Consider the following 15041-nt stretch of genomic DNA (forward strand, 5'->3'; position numbering starts at 1 on the left):
CTCCTGAGCTGGCAAGCAATCTAATCACTGCCGCTGGAGAGTGAAACACGCCTCTCAACAGCCTAGCTAGGAGGAATTGAGCTGTGACACTGAGGACATTTCCCAGACCTGAGGAAGAGCTTGGTCCCATCTTGTCTCAGCTAATAGGAAATCAGATCCCAGAAACTTTTTACACCCACCTTTAGCTGCAAGGTGTGGGACACCCAGAGAGTCGTCCTCGTGTCTGCGTATTGCTTCTAATCCCAGCTCCCTCTAGATGGTGCCGTGACCCCTCCCTACCACCACCCGGCCGACGCTTGGGGCTTTAATGTCCCCATAGCCAAGCAGGATCTGACCCACAGTGGCCAGAATGGGGGTCCCAGATGGTGCAGGCAGCAGCAGGGCCTGGTGAGTGTGAGGGGGCGCGAGAACAGCTCACGGGACGCATAGGCAGTGTGACGCTGAGGTGCCATGGCCGCGCTCCAGCGTTTCCAGTGTAGATGTGCCCTAAGTTACTCCTAGACTTGGGTGGGAGAGGGGCCGGGAGCTCCCTGACACGCACACGCCCGGCTGGTAGCAACAGGAGCCCGGGCCTGCAGAGAGGTGGAGCTGCACGGGGCTTTGTGACTGTCACAGCTCGTCTACGCTTCAAACACCACAGCTGCACTGCTGCAGCACTTCAGTGGAGACACTGCCTAGGCCTGCTCCTGTTGCATGGCTAATCCGCCTCCCTGAGGGGTAGCCGGGTCGGCAGGGAACTTCTCCGGTCGCCTAGTGCTGTCTGCACTGGGTCAGCGGGTGGGTCAGGTTAACGGTGTCACTCGCGGGGTGGATTGTTCATACTGAGTGATGACCTCATACCTGGCCCACCTCACTTGCCTTCGTTTGATGGCGTCTGCCCGGGTGCTTCAGCGCCTAATGCAGTCGGGAGGGGTGGGGTGAGATTAAGCAAAGGGCTGTTTTGCCCGAATCCTGGCAAGTGGCCCATCAGACCTGGGTCAGTGCCCTGCGTAGGGGGGATTTGTAGGAGCAGGTGCAAAAGGGACACTCGTGCATTAGGGTGCAGAGCATGGACGGGGTCTGACCCAGCCAGGTCATGCTCCTCCAAGGTCACGGAGCCCTTTGCTGCATAGACAGTCCTGCCTGGTTAGGTCACTGCACAGGGACGATTATGTAACAGACCAGCACACGGGCCCTGGAGCTCAGAGTTCTCTGACACCCCCACCCAGAATGTCCCAGGTCGTTCAGCCCTGGGTCGATCCACAATCTGCACTGGAGATGGCTATTGTCTGCCCTCCCCCTGGGAAATTAATCTCATTCTGGCCTGGTGCCTGGTGTGCTGGGATCAGAGTCTTTGTGGGCCATCTCATTAGACTAATTGACCCATGAGGGAGCTGATGCAGCCCCCGCCTGAGGGGCTGCTATCTATAGACGCTCATCCGCTTACAGGGAAAATGGATCAGGGACCTAATGAAGCTCCAAACCTGTGCTGGATTAGTGCCTCAGCAGCTAGCGCTGGGTAATCTCACCAGGCCCCATGGCCCTTCATCCTGGACTCAGCCGCGTGGGAATGGCAGGTGAGGGGCAGCACTGGGCGGACGATGCCAGGACAAGCCCAGAACCATCTTTCTAACTGCGGGGGAGGCTGGGAACATGCCACTCTGCAGCCAGGATGTGCAAGCCCACAACGGCCAGGGAGCGCTGGGGGACCAGGCTGCTGGGGGACGTGGCCCTGGCCCCAGTGCCCTCTAAATCACCCCAGCACATGGCGCAGTCTCTGTCCACTCAGCCGTCGTGACCATGCCCATGCCAGCAGACCCAGGACTCCAGGGCAGATTGGGATGGGAGCAGCGCTTGGGGCAGGTGTGCGTAGGGGGTGCCCTGGCTCAGGCTGGAGACTGATGTGTTCTTCCCCTGGGCAGCAGGTTAATCCCTGGACTGGGGACGGGGCCAGCGGGGACGCGGGATGCAGAGGGTGTCTGTCACTTCTGCGGGTGTTGCCCTGGGAATAGAAGGGTTCCAGGCCGCCCCCCCCATGCCCCACACTGTCCCCGAGCTGGGATCAGGACACTAAACAGCCGCTGCTGCAGTGCAGCTCCCCACAGGCTGGGCTCTAGTAGCTGCTCCCTCCGCGGTGTTCCCAACTCTCACCGTGTTTGGTGTTTTGTGAAAGCCCCAGCTCCTGGAGTCCTGGGATGAGGCAAGAATCTTGGTTTTAACTGGACAGGGCTTGTTTCTGTCCCTGCGGGTTGGGGAGAGAAGCTGGGAAAGGGGACCCCCAATGGTCACCAGGAGGCAAAGAGGCAGGTGCCAGTGCTGGTTACGATTCAAGCAAGTCCCGTGATTTCAGGGGCCTGGATTGTGCTATTTGGTGTATGGGGTTAGAATCAAAGGCTCAGCTGGGGAAAGAGGCTTGAGACAGCGATCTGAGCCAACGGCATCACTCCCATAGTGAGCAGGGCTGCTGTGTGCTGTGGGGAGGTGCCCACTCTGGCTGGGCATCGAGCATCGCGCAGGGCAGCAGTACAGACCACGTGTTGAGTGGACCCCCATGACTCTACACGGCTCATGGCAGGGGGCAGCTAGAGCTGCTGGGAATCATAAACACTCTTTGCCGACAGCTGAGATTGGAACGTGGGCAGCTATGGGTGTGGGGGGCATACCAGGGCTGGGCTAGCAGGGGCTGCCGGTTGGGAGTGAGGGGCACCGGTAGGGCTGGGGGAGGAGCCCAGGGCTGGGCTAGTGGGGGCTGCAGGTTGGGAGTGAGGGGCACCGGCAGAGCTGGGGAGGGCAGGGGGGCTAGCAGGGGCTGAGGGTCAGGAGTGAGGGGCACCGGCAGGGCTGGGCTAGCAGGGGCTGCGGGTCGGGAGTGAGGGGACCGGCAGGGCTGGGCTAGCAGGGGCTGCGGGTCGGGAGTGAGGGGACCGGCAGAGCTGAGGGGGTTGGTTGGGTTTGAATGGGACAGGGGGATGGGTCTGGCCAGTGCTGGGAGCTGGGATCAGGGATTTTTGTTTAGCTGCAATTTAATTTCCTGTGAAATTTCCTGTTTTATGTTGTCAGGAAACCGCCCCCTCCTTCCTCTCCCCCTCCTGTCCCCAATGGGTGATGGGCGTGAGGCACTTCCCATCCCTGGGATTCCTCTGCAGGAGCCAAAGGGGAAAATCCTGCAGTTCCCAGAACAAATGTCTCCCCCGCCCCTGCCCCATAGCACCACACCCCACCCAGCTCCTCCCAAAGGGCACCCCACGCACACAGCCCCACTCAGCACCCCCCAGGTCACTGCCAGTCAGAGCTCGCTGTAGCCCAGGGCCTGTTCTGCGCTGTGGGGTCCAAACAGCCGCCCCCCTCCCCCAAGTGCCAGGGCCTCACACTCTGTCGCAGCCGGGGGGCTTGGTGCCTCTTCCACAGGGGCTGCGAGGCCAAGAGCTGCCCTGCCCCAGCAACACACTCCACACATCCCCCCAGCCCGCGGGGGGCGGGCACAGCACTCCGTGGAGATGGGGAAACTGAGGTGCAGAGGAATGTTCATCATTGCCCACCGAGTGAGTGACAGCGGGGGAGAGAACCCAGAATTCTGGGCTGCCCAGACCCCCCCAACCACCAGACCCCACTCCCCTCCCGGAGAGGGAGAGAACTCAGGAGTCCTGGCTCCCAGCCCCCCCAGTTCCCACTCCCCTCCCAGAGCTGAGAGAGAACCCAGGCGTCCTGGCTCCCAGCCTCCCCGCCCCTGCCCCAACACTAGACCACGTGCCCTGCCTTATTAGCCCATGATTAGCAGACTGGGTCTGTCCATCTATGGGGGGGCGGGGGGACCCATGTGTGAGACAGTCTCGGTCCCTGACTCACCCGCGCCCCAGGGAGGGAAGACTCAGGAGGGAGCCATTTCCCTGTAGAGGGGACGAGGAAGTTCAGCAGATATATGGGTCTGTGTGACCCCCCCATAGACACAGCTCCCCACTCTTTGCCCCCAGACCCCTCCCGAACCGGCCTGTGCCCCTCACAGCCCCCCTACCTGCGGCCTGTCCCTCCCAAGCCCTGCCCACAACTGCTAATCAGGCACACTCACACATGCCTGTACACTCACACGTTTGCACACATCGTACATTCATCTGCACATGCGTTGCACACTTACGGGGGCACCCTCTCCCATCTGCACACACGTGCACAAACGTTTGCACACACACATTTGACCGCACAGACGCGTGCACACTTACATGTGCTTGCATGGCCAGTGTTGCACACTCGTGTTTGCACACATGCTTCCACTTACAGGTTTGCAATGGCTTTGTGCACACACAGTTGCGCGGTTACACGCACGTATTTGCACGCGCACACAGGCTGAGTCACTCTCGGGGACTGAGCCCCAGGCCCAGGATTTGGGGGGGGCCGCGGGCGCGGATTTAAGCCAGGCTCGGGGCGTTACGTCAGTGGCTTGGCGATCCCGGGCGGGGGGCGGAGGCTGCTCCTGCCCCTCGCCCTGCGGCTCCCGGCTCCAGGCTCCCGGCTCCGCTTCCGAGACCCGCCCGGCTCCAGGCTGCGGAGCCAGCCCCGCGCAGGACGCGCCAGCAGCCGGATCCGGGGCAGCGCCCGGCAGCACCAGGCAAGTCCGGCTCCAGCCCCCACCCCGCCAGCGACAGGCCGAGCACCCATGGGTGCCGCGGGGTCTCGGCCGGAGGGGACCCCGCGCGGGTCCGGCCAGGGGCGGCGGATCGCCGGGGGCTGAACGGGGCCAGCCCGGTTCTGCGCCGGGCCGCGGGACCCCCGAGCGGGAGCCACCCGGGCTGGAGCGCAGCGGGTCCGGCCGCCGCCTCTGCACTGTGAGGGGGTGTGTGTGTGTGTGTGTGTGTGTGTGTCTGTGAGGGTGTGTGTCAATGTGTGTGTCTGCCAGGGTGTGTGTGTGTGTTGTTAGTGGGGGGGGTGTGTATGTCTGTCAGTGCGCATTTGTGTGTGTGTGTGTCAGTGTGTGTATTGTTAGGGTGTGTGTTTCTGTGTGTGTATTGTTAGGGTGTGCGTTTGTGCGTGTGTGTGTGTCAGGGTGTGCACGAGCATGTCATTGCATGTGGGTGCATGTCACTGTGTGTGCTCTGCATGCATATTAGTGCATCTTTGTGCTTGTGTGTTAACACGGCAGGGACTTAGTTTGTGGATATGCAATAGTGTGTGTGTGTGTTTTTGGTGTTAGAGTTTGTGGGCATGTGATGTATTAGTGTGTTGCGCTGTGTATGTGCAAGTCGGGTTTGTGGATATGTGTATTTATGTGTTGGTGGATGGGGATGGGTCAGGATGTGTGTGTGTGTGTGTGAATATGCATGTGTGATGGTGTTAAAGTGTGTGTGTATTAGAGTTTGTGGATGTGTGGTGTATTGGTGTGGTGTGTGTGTATGTGTGTGTGTGAGAGAGAGAGAGAGAGAGCTGGGTTTGGTTGTGCCTTTATGTGCTGTGTGTGCATGTTAGAGTTTTTGGGAGTGTGTTGTGTTGTGTGTGTGAATCATGTTTGTGGATATGCATATGTGTGTGTTGGTGTGTGGGAGTCTGTGTGGTGTATTAGTGTGTTGTGTTGTGTGTGTGAGCCAGGTTTGGTTATGGATATGTGTATGTGTGTGTTGGTGTGTGGGAGTGTGTGGTGTATTAGTGTGGTGTGTTGTGCGTGTGAGCCGGGTTTGGTTGTGGATATGTGTATGTGTGTGTTGGTGTGTGTGGTGTATTAGTGTGGTGTGTTGTGTGTGTGAGCCGGGTTTGGTTGTGGATATGTATATGTGTGTGTTGCTGTGGGGGAGTGTGTGGTGTATTAGTGTGGTGTGTTGTGCGTGTAAGCCGGCTTTGGTTGTGGATATGTGTATGTGTGTGTTGCTGTGTGGGAGTGTGTGGTGTATTAGTGTGTTTGGGTTGGGGGGTGAGCTGGGAGTGTTGGCCTGTGCCCCCGCACTGGGCTTGCACCCACGAACCCCTTTCTTGCGCCGTCTCTCGGGGCGGGGCAGGGGGGCTGACCTAGGCCAGGGGCTGGGGCTGGCAGAGGACGGGGCTGCAGCTCCAGACGCTGCCAGGGGCAGATTCCCAGGCCCATGTCTCTGTTTGCTCCCTTCACGCCCCAGAGCCCAGAACACCGCGGGGGGGGAGTGTTGCCCTGGGGGCAGGATTAGACCCCAGTCTGGACTCTGTCCCCCATGCTCCCCCCCCGTGCGTTAAGGTGGCTCCGCTCCCGGGCGTGCGGTTTATTTATAACCCCGGGGGTGGGGGGCACTCCCACTGTTAAGCTGCCCTGGCCCAGCGGGGCTGTGGGTGGGGGGAGCGCCGAGCACTGGCTCTTCTCCGCCAGGAACATACCCCCCCAAGGAGGCTGGGCGGAGGGGGAGCCAGGTGGGTCTCGGTGGGCAGTGGCCCCCCCCCCATATATTGGTTATGAGTGACAGTGGGCTAGGAGCTTCCAGCTGGCCCCTGGTCCCAGGTCCCTGAACCTCATGGCTGGGGGTCATGAGCCCTGGGGCTTTTCATGGCAGCTGCAGGCTGGGCCAGGCAGGAAGGAGAGGGCCAGGGACGTGGGGGTGGCTGTGTGGTGAAGGGTCTGTCAGGGGGGCAGGCGACCTGGATTCTGTCCCAGCTCTGCTGCAGCCCCTTCCTGAGCAAGTCACTGCCCATGGCACGAAAACGAGGGGAGAGAAACGAAGCAGAGCCTGGGTGACTGGCACAGAGCCATGCGGATCTCCTGGCCATCTGCACACAGGCGAACACTGCGTTTTAATGTGTCTGAGGATGGCTGGGAACAGAGAACAGCCTCCGTCCGCCTGTTCTGACGGGGGAGGGGATGCTGCCTGGCCAGCAGGGACCCTGACAAAGGTTTGGGGGTCATGGTGAGTAATCAGAGACCCTGGGATGGAGAAATGGGACTCTCCCGCAGGAGCAGAGAGGTGATTCCCCCTGTGTTTGGCCCTGGTGCGACGCTGCTGGGAGCCTGGGGCCGCTTCTGGGGCCCGCTGGTCGACTGGGGTGGCCAGGAGAATGACCGACGGGTTCGAAAGCTCCTGGGAGTGATAGATGGCGAGAGCTCCAGCTGCTTAGCTGAGCACAGGGACGGTTCAGGGGTGCCGGGGTCCCAGCCTGGCGCTGCCCACAGGGGAACACACGTTTCCTGGCGGGCTCGTCAGGCTCGCAGAGGGAGGTCAGACAAGCCGCTGTCTGGAGTTTGAAGCTAGATGAATTCAGCCAGGAAGTAAGGTGTAATTTTGCTAGTGAGGGTAATTAACCACTGGAGCAACTTACCAAGGGTGTGGGGGATTCTCCAGCACTGGCCATTTGGAAATCAAGGTGGCTGTTTTCCTAAGAGCTCGGGGGCAGTTCTCTGGCGTGTATTATACCGGGGTCAAGGGGTGTCAGAGTAGCTGGTCACAGTGGTACCTTCTGGCCTTGGAATCTGGGAATCCCTCTGGGCCTTTGTTCCCTGTCCATGAAACAGGGGTAACAAGTCTGCCTTGTGTGTTAGGGCTGTTGCGAGCTCTGCAGTACAGAGACACTCTGAGTCTGTGCATTGCCTGGCCCAATGGGGCCCTGATCTCACTCGGGGTCTGTGCAGCGCCCGGCGCGGCGGGGCCCTGATCTCACCCAGGGTCTGGGCAGCACCCGGCGCGGCGGGGACCTGATCTCGGCCGGGCTCTGGGCGGCGCCCGGCGCGGCGGGGCCCTGATCTCACCCAGGGTCTGGGCAGCACCCGGCGCGGCGGGTCCCTGATCTCGGCCGGGCTCTGGGCGGCGCCCGGCGCGGCGGGGCCCTGATCTCACCCAGGGTCTGGGCAGCACCCGGCGCGGCGGGTCCCTGATCTCGGCCGGGCTCTGGGCGGCACCCGGCGCGGCGGGTCCCTGATCTCGGCCGGGCTCTGGGCGGCGCCCGGCGCGACGGGGCCCTGATCTCGGCCGGGCTCTGGACGGCGCCCGGCGCGACGGGGCCCTGATCTCGGCCGGGCTCTGGGCGGCGCCCGCGCGACGGGGCCCTGATCTCGGCCGGGCTCTGGGCGGCGCCTTGCGCGACGGGGCCCTGATCTCGGCCGGGCTCTGGGCGGCGCCTGGCGCGACGGGGCCCTGATCCCGGTTGGGCTCTGTGCGGCGCCTTGCGCGACGGGGCCCTGATCCCGGTTGGGCTCTGGGCCGTGCCCGGCACGGCGGGGCCCTGATCCCGGCTGTGCTCTGGGCGGCGCCCGGCGCGACGGAGCCCAGGGCTTTGCCAGAGGTGAAAGTACGCCGGTCCGGTCTGGTACAGTGTACCAGCAAGAGCCAGAACGCCATGCCAGACTGCACCAGCTTCCTCGGTGGGGATTTAAAGGGCTCACAGCTTTCGCGGCTGCAGGGAGCCCAGAGCCCTTTAAATTCCCCCCCGAAGCTCTGGCAGCCGGGTTGGGGCGGGGATTTAAAGGGCTCGGGGCTCCCCACAGCAGCGGGAGCTCCAGGCCCTTTATATCCCAGCCCCAGCCCGGCAAAGCTCGGGCTCCATTCCCCCCTGAAGCTTGGCAGCCATTTAATTTGCCTATGAGCCTTGGGTTGATTTAAAGGCCCTGGGGCTCCCAGCCACAGCTGGTGCCCCAGGACCTTTAAATCTTGAAAGGCCACGCCCCTTCCAGTTGTGGCCACGCCCCCTCAAGACTCTGGCAGTACCTGTGAGTCCTTTAAGTTACTCTGACCCCTGGGCTTTGCTGGGATGATGCTCCAGGTGCCATGGGCTGGAGCATAACAGGCCATCGCTCAGGACACACAGCTCTCCCCAGGCAGCACCATGCTGTCCTCTGGCTGCACATGGCCGGGTTCCTGCAGCTGGGACTGGCCGCGCGCGGCTGGAGGCAGGATGCTGCCTGGTTCTTGTGTGCAGGGATCTCTGGCCCTGGGAGAACCAAGAGCCTGCTCCGGGCCCCTGCTGAGGGCTGCTGCTGGGCTGTGTGGACGCAGCTCCTGCACCAGGCAGGTCCAGTAGGTCTCAGAGTCGTGGGCTTCAGGGAAGGGCCCCTTGGTGAAATGGTCCAATCTGCCCACCATCAGCCCTAGCCCCAGGGTCGAGGTCGGACCTCGATTTCACCTGGGGACGGGTGAGGGCAGCCCTGGGCAGGACGTGTCGCTGAATGAATCAGCTGCTCTGCTGGTGCTTGTCGCAGCTGGCTTGAGGAGTCAGTGTGCTGTCTGCACGAGGGTGTTTCCTGCCGCTTAGTCACCTTCCCTGTTAGATGGGACAGTCAGAGTCTAACTGCTGGCCTCACTGCCCTCCCAGAGCTGGGAGAGAACCCAGGAGTCCTGGCTCCCAGCTCCCCTCTTCGCTCTAACCACTAGCCCCCACTGCCCTCCCAGAGCCAGTGAGAGAACCCAGGAGTCCTGGCTCCCAGCTCCCCTGCTCTAACTACTAGTTCTCACTGGCTCTGGGAGGGCAGTGGGAGAACCCAGGAGTCCTGGCTCCCAGCTCCCCTCTTCGCTCTAACCACTAGCCCCCACTGCCCTCCCAGAGCCAGGGAGAGAACCCAGGAGTCCTGGCTCCCAGCTCCCCTGCTCTAACTACTAGTTCTCACTGGCTCTGGGAGGGCAGTGGGAGAACCCAGGAGTCCTGGGTGCCAGTCCCCCCGCCCCGCTCTAAGCACTAGCCCCCACTGTGCCATCCCCAGCCCTACAGCACAAAGGCTGGGAGGGAGCAGGCCGGAACCCCAACCCCACATGAGCCCTCTGTGCCCTGAGCTCAGCCCCAAGCCCCTGTGTTTAGGCAGGAATGAGAGGAAGAGACGGTGCCCCGTGGCTGCCCGGCTGTCCTGCGAGGTCAGTGCAGAGACGGGGGGTAGGGCCGTTTCCTCCCCATTAATCTGCCCCGCTGGGTCCATTCCTGGCAGGAAGTGGAGGCAGTGCAGCCATTTATGGTAACAAAACTAGTGACTGGCTCTGGAGCGAGAGCAGGATGGAAGGAGCTGGGCAGCAGGGCAGCCAGGGGAGATGTGGGTGCACACTTGCACACGTGTGCACACATACACATGCACTTGCACACGTGCACACTGTCACGGAGTCCCCGGGCGATGCTCTGGAACTGCTCCCCACCGAGCCAGGCAGGACTTTGGGGAGCCTCCTCTCCCTTGGAGCAGACTTGTTCAGGGCAAGAAGCTCCCACGGCTTCACCTCCTGGGTCTCTCCTTGGAGCATTCAGCATCCTCTGCCCCTCCGTGCGCTTCCCACAGCGAGTCCACCCCAGCGGGGTCCTGGGGAAACCACCGAGTCCTGCACCCCCACTTTGCAGTCAGACGTGACTCTCAGCCAGCCAGTAACACAGAGGTTTATTTGATGACAGGAACAGGGTCTAAAACAGAGCTTGCAGATACAGCGAACCGGACCCCTCGGCTGGGTCCATTCTGGGGGGCAGTGAGCCAGACCCACAGGTCTGCCCTCCACCCTTGACCCCAGCCAGCTCCAGACTAACAACCCCTCCCAGCCCCTCCTCTCTGCTCAGCCCCTTTCCCGGGCCAGGAGGTCACCTGATCCCTTTGTCTCCAACACCTTCAGCTGGCACCTTTGAAGGGGAGGGGCCCAGGCCATCAGTTGCTAGGAGACAGAGTGTCAGGCATTTAGGTGCACTGGCCCTTTGCTCTGCCAGATGCTTAAGAACTGCCATGGGGACACTGAGGCACCAACACAGTATTCAGAGAAAACATTAAGAACATTCCTAGTTCATCACACACACACACTCTCACAGGCACGGGCACACATATGTGCACACATGTGCACACACAGGCATGCACATGCACATGCATGCACACACAGGCACACTCACCTGCGTGCATGCACACACACTTGCACACACACTCATGGACACATGCACTCACACATGCATACGCACACATGCACAGTCATGCAGACACAGGCACACTCGCATGCACACACACATGCACACACACACTCACATGGACACGTGCACTCACACGCACACATACACACCCCAGTTGAAGGCTCTTGGAAAGCTGCCCCAGGGAGCCCTGCGGGGCCCGGGTTGAAGTGGTGCCCGTGGATTGGTCCAGGTGTCCGTGGGAAGGATCCTGCTGGCTGCCCAGTGCCCTGACATTGGGGTTCCTGGGCTGGGGGGGCTTCAGTTGCTCTGCCATGGGCCAAACTGTAGCCTTTGGCTAAGCAAAGCTCCCCCCCCCCGGTTACAGCCCCCAGAACATGGCTCCATCTTCCTGGCCTGGGGTTCACCATCCGTCTCTGCCTGGGGCTGGGAGCTCCCTTCAGAGACCAGAGTTGGGCCCAGCAGGGTCCAGAAGCAGGCACTGGGGATGGTCAGAGAACTGAGCAGAGCCCAGCTCTCCCAGCAGCCCCACTTCCTAGCATTCCCTGGTCCGCTCCTGGCCCCTTGGTGACTCCAGCCAGATCCTCATGCCGCGCCGCAGAACTGGAACAGGGCCTGACCCCCCATGGCCCGTGCTGCATGTTCCCAGGCAGGGCAGGGAGCGGCTGGTGGGATGGGGGGGTACACATGGTGCTGGGAGCTTTGTGTGCGTATGCACGTGCCTGTCACGTATGTGTGGTGAACCTGGATGGATGCAGGCCCATAGTGGTTAGGCCTGGGTGTGCACATGCACGTGGTGGTTGTGTGTGCACTTATGTGTGTGCGTGCACATGTGCGCATGCGTGGTTGTGTATACATCACTGTCATGTGTGTGCATGTGCACACGTGGGTGTTGTGTGTACACACATGGGTGTGTGCGGGTGTTTGCACACACGATGCTGCTGCTAACCCCTCCCACCGAGGGGACAGGAGGTTTCAGAGCCCAGAGCGTTTGAGGCCGGCTGGGTGGAAGTGGCCCCTGGGGCGGGGGTGTCGTTCTCAGCGGGGCTGAGGCTGCACCATAGTCCTGTCCCTGAGACCCCACAATGCCAGGTCTCAGCTCTGCAAGTCCCTCTCCTCTTGCTTGCGCCCGTCCCTGCGGGCATCCAGCCTCAGCCCCCGCCCTGCACTCCCTGCCGTGCGGTTTGCAAACCCGCCCCCCAGGCTGGGTGCCCCAGACCCCAGGGGGTGTGTGGCCAGCGTAGGGTGACCAGACAGTAACTGTGAAAAAATGGAAGGGGTGGAGGGTTATAGGTGCCTATATAAGAAAAAGTCCCCAAAAACGGGACTGTCCCTTTGAAAACAGGAGCTCTGATCACCCTGGAGCAGTGCCATGCCCCCCCCGGTGACGCTCCCTGCTCTGGCTGTTACAGGTGGAGATGCAGCCCCCCGTGGCCGGCTGACGGGGGGGAGATCCAGGCCGGTCGCCCCGACACCGGGACTCTGAGTTGCCGCGCTGCCCAGGAGGCAGCGGCTGTTTGCCAAACCCCAGAGGAAGGGGACATCCTGGGCCAGTCCTGCGGGCAACTTAACTCCCAAGGTACCATCGCAGCAGGGCACCAAGGAGCACCCACCGGGCCGGGGGGGACTGGTCCCCGCGGGTGCCTGCCAGTCCTCAGAACTCCTAAGGCAGCAGGGCCTCGCCATGCCAGCCAAGACCCCCATCTACCTGAAGACCTCGACGCCGAAGCGGGGCCGGAAGCTGCGGCTGCGGGACGTGCTGTCGAGCGACATGATCAGCCCGCCGCTGGGGGACTTCCGGCACAGCGCCCACATCGGGCCGGAGGGCGAGGGCGACATGTTCGGGGAACTCTCCTTCCTGCAGGGCAAGTACGACCTGCTGCCCAGCCTGGGCCGCCGCCTGGCCTCGCAGAGCACCCAGGCTGTGGGCCACGAGCCAGCCTGGGGCCCCTCCGCCGGCGGCTACCACAGCGTGCTCAAGAGCGCCGTCTCCGTGCCCGTCTTCAGCGGGGCACCGAGCCCGGAGCAGGCGCCCCCCAAGCCGCCTCGGCTGCACCTGGAGGAGGTGCCCGGCAGCCAGCGCTCCATGTCCGTCAGCTGCGGCGAGGGCAGATTCCACAGCGGCCAGGGCCTGGCCTTCTCCTCCATCTCCCACTACGAGCAGCTGCCCTCCTCCATCTCCTTCTCCGCCACCTCCTCTGAGGGCTCCTTCCCGGGCCCCTGGGGCCTAGGCTACGGCGCCCGGGTCAGCGCGGACACCCAGGAGCCCCCGTACTCCCCGGGGGCCTCTGTCCCGCACTCCGAGTCCCTGCTGGGCCTGGACCTGGACGTGGACCTGGGCCCCTCCATCCTGGACGACGTGTTGCGGATCATGGAGGAGTACAAGCTGCCCAGAGCCAAGGCCGTGTAGAGCCGTCCTCCATGCCAGGGAGGCTCCTTTCCCGCCCCCCATCTGTGGGGGTGCCACTCACTCAGAGAACACCCTGACCTCTGCCCCGCGCCCCTGCCTTGGGCCCACGAGGGGCACCATGGCCGCCTGGGCTCTGTGGGGAACCTGCTGGGACTGGCCCCCGGAGGGGACTGAGGGGCACGGCTTAGCCCCTGACCCAGCGCGGCTCCGGAACCGGCCTTGGGCGTCGCCTGGCAGAGGAGAACACGGTGCATGGACGCTCCCTCCAGCTCTGCCTGGCCAGCAACACCAGTTGGACTTCAGGAAGTTTCAGGCCTTCAGAGCCCCCTGCCCGGCTCTGCCCCTGGGCGGGCTGGGCTCTGGGCCGGTGAGGATATGGGCCGAGCTGTGGGCCCAGCCCCTGGCTCCTCATTCTGCGGCAGCCGGAGACTCGCGGGCCCCATGGAATGGGCTGCACCAGTGGGGACGCTCCTGGCGCTTTGCTGCTGCGCCTGCCTGGCTCCAGCCCTGGCCCCCGGGACCCAGCTCGGGGCTGCGGGATCCTGGCCCACTGGGCACAGAACCCATATTTAAACCCTAACACCCCCCTCCCCCAGGGTAACCTCAGACCCCTCCCTCCCTAGGCCTTGGCTGGCCGCTGACCCCAGCGAGGGGCTCCTATACGCTCTAGGGCCAGGGTGACCCCGTGTGATTCACCACAGCAGGAAGATCTGGGCTCCGCCCCCCCCCCCCCCCGTCACTGTGGCAGCATCCTTACATCTGATCTGACCCCGCTCCTGCAGGGAGCCCTTCCCCAGGTCCCTGCGCAGGGAGCCTCGAGGACGGGACCGCCGGGGTGGGTGGGAAAGGACAGGGAGGTTTGGTGACCGGGAGGGTGTCACGGAGTCCCCGGGCGATGCTCTGGAACTGCTCCCCACCAAGCCAGTCAGGACTCTGGGGAGCCTCCTCTCCCTTGGAGCAGACTTGTTCAGGGCAAGAAGCTCCCACGGCTTCACCTCCTGGGTCTCTCCATGCAGCATTCAGCATCCTCTGCCCCTCCGTGCGCTTCCCACAGCGAGTCCACCCCAGCGGGGTCCTGGGGGGGCCACAGGGTCCTGCACCCCCACTTCGCAGTCAGACGTGACTCTCAGCCAGCCAGTAACACAGAGGTTTATTCGATGACAGGAACAGGGCCTAAAACAGAGCTTGTAGATACAGCGAACCGGACCCCTCGGCTGGGTCCATTCTGGGGGGCAGTGAGCCAGACCCCCACGTCTGCCCTCACTCCTCGTCCCCAGCCAGCTCCAGGCTAACCACCCCCTCCAGCCCCTTCTCCTCTGCTCAGCTCCTTTCCCGGGCCAGGAGGTCACCTGATCTCTTTGTCTCCAACACCTTCAGCTGGCACCTTTGCAGGGGAGGGGCCCAGGCCATCAGTTGCTAGGAGACAGAGTGCCAGGCATTTAGGGGCACTGGCCCCTTCCTCTGCAGCAACCACACACCCTTATCCCACCACCTAGATATTAAGAACTGCCATGGGGACACTGAGGCACCAACACAGTATTCAGAGAAAACATTAAGAACATTCCCAGTTCACCACAGAAGGGGACTGGGGAGAACGCACACGCACACACATTCACACTCCCTGCCCCCCCACATCCTCCCCCACCTGCACACTCACACCCCTACACACACTCACTCATACCGTTTTGGGGCTTGTTCGCTGACAGCACCCAGCCGCTCCCGCCTCTCAGCCCGCAGAGGCTGCTGCCCCTCGAGGGTGGCCAGGCTGAAGGACAGAGCAGTCCAGGGTAGCACATCTGGGGTTCTGGCACCAAACCTTCCCGCCCCCCTGGAAGGGGGCTGCCCCACAGCCACTGCTGGGTCC

At 62.7% G+C, this 15041-nt stretch overlaps 1 protein-coding gene across 3 annotated transcripts; it reads left to right on the forward strand.

The window, feature by feature from the left end:
- The first annotated feature begins 1494 nt into the window (after positions 1-1494).
- On the forward strand, positions 1495-14113 carry LOC115642969 (cdc42 effector protein 2-like). Of its 3 annotated transcripts, none has more exons than XM_030546694.1 (2): positions 1495-1556; positions 12180-14113. In XM_030546694.1, the coding sequence occupies exon 2, from the start codon at positions 12452-12454 to the stop codon at positions 13175-13177; it is 726 nt and encodes a 241-aa protein (XP_030402554.1). In that variant the 5' UTR covers positions 1495-1556; positions 12180-12451; the 3' UTR covers positions 13178-14113. The 3 variants fall into 3 exon arrangements, with proteins under 3 accessions (XP_030402554.1, XP_030402555.1, XP_030402556.1); XM_030546695.1 differs by lacking the exon at positions 1495-1556 and adding an exon at positions 4749-4796; XM_030546696.1 differs by lacking the exon at positions 1495-1556 and adding an exon at positions 6776-6827.
- The last annotated feature ends 928 nt before the right edge of the window (positions 14114-15041 follow it).

Source organism: Gopherus evgoodei, unplaced genomic scaffold (genome assembly GCF_007399415.2).
Source record: "Gopherus evgoodei ecotype Sinaloan lineage unplaced genomic scaffold, rGopEvg1_v1.p scaffold_48_arrow_ctg1, whole genome shotgun sequence".
Lineage (NCBI taxonomy): Eukaryota > Metazoa > Chordata > Testudines > Testudinidae > Gopherus > Gopherus evgoodei.

Excerpts from the sequence above, each read along its gene's own strand:
- LOC115642969 (XM_030546694.1), top strand. The coding sequence starts at position 12,452 with ATGCCAGCCAAGACCCCCATCTACCTGAAGACCTCGACGCCGAAGCGG.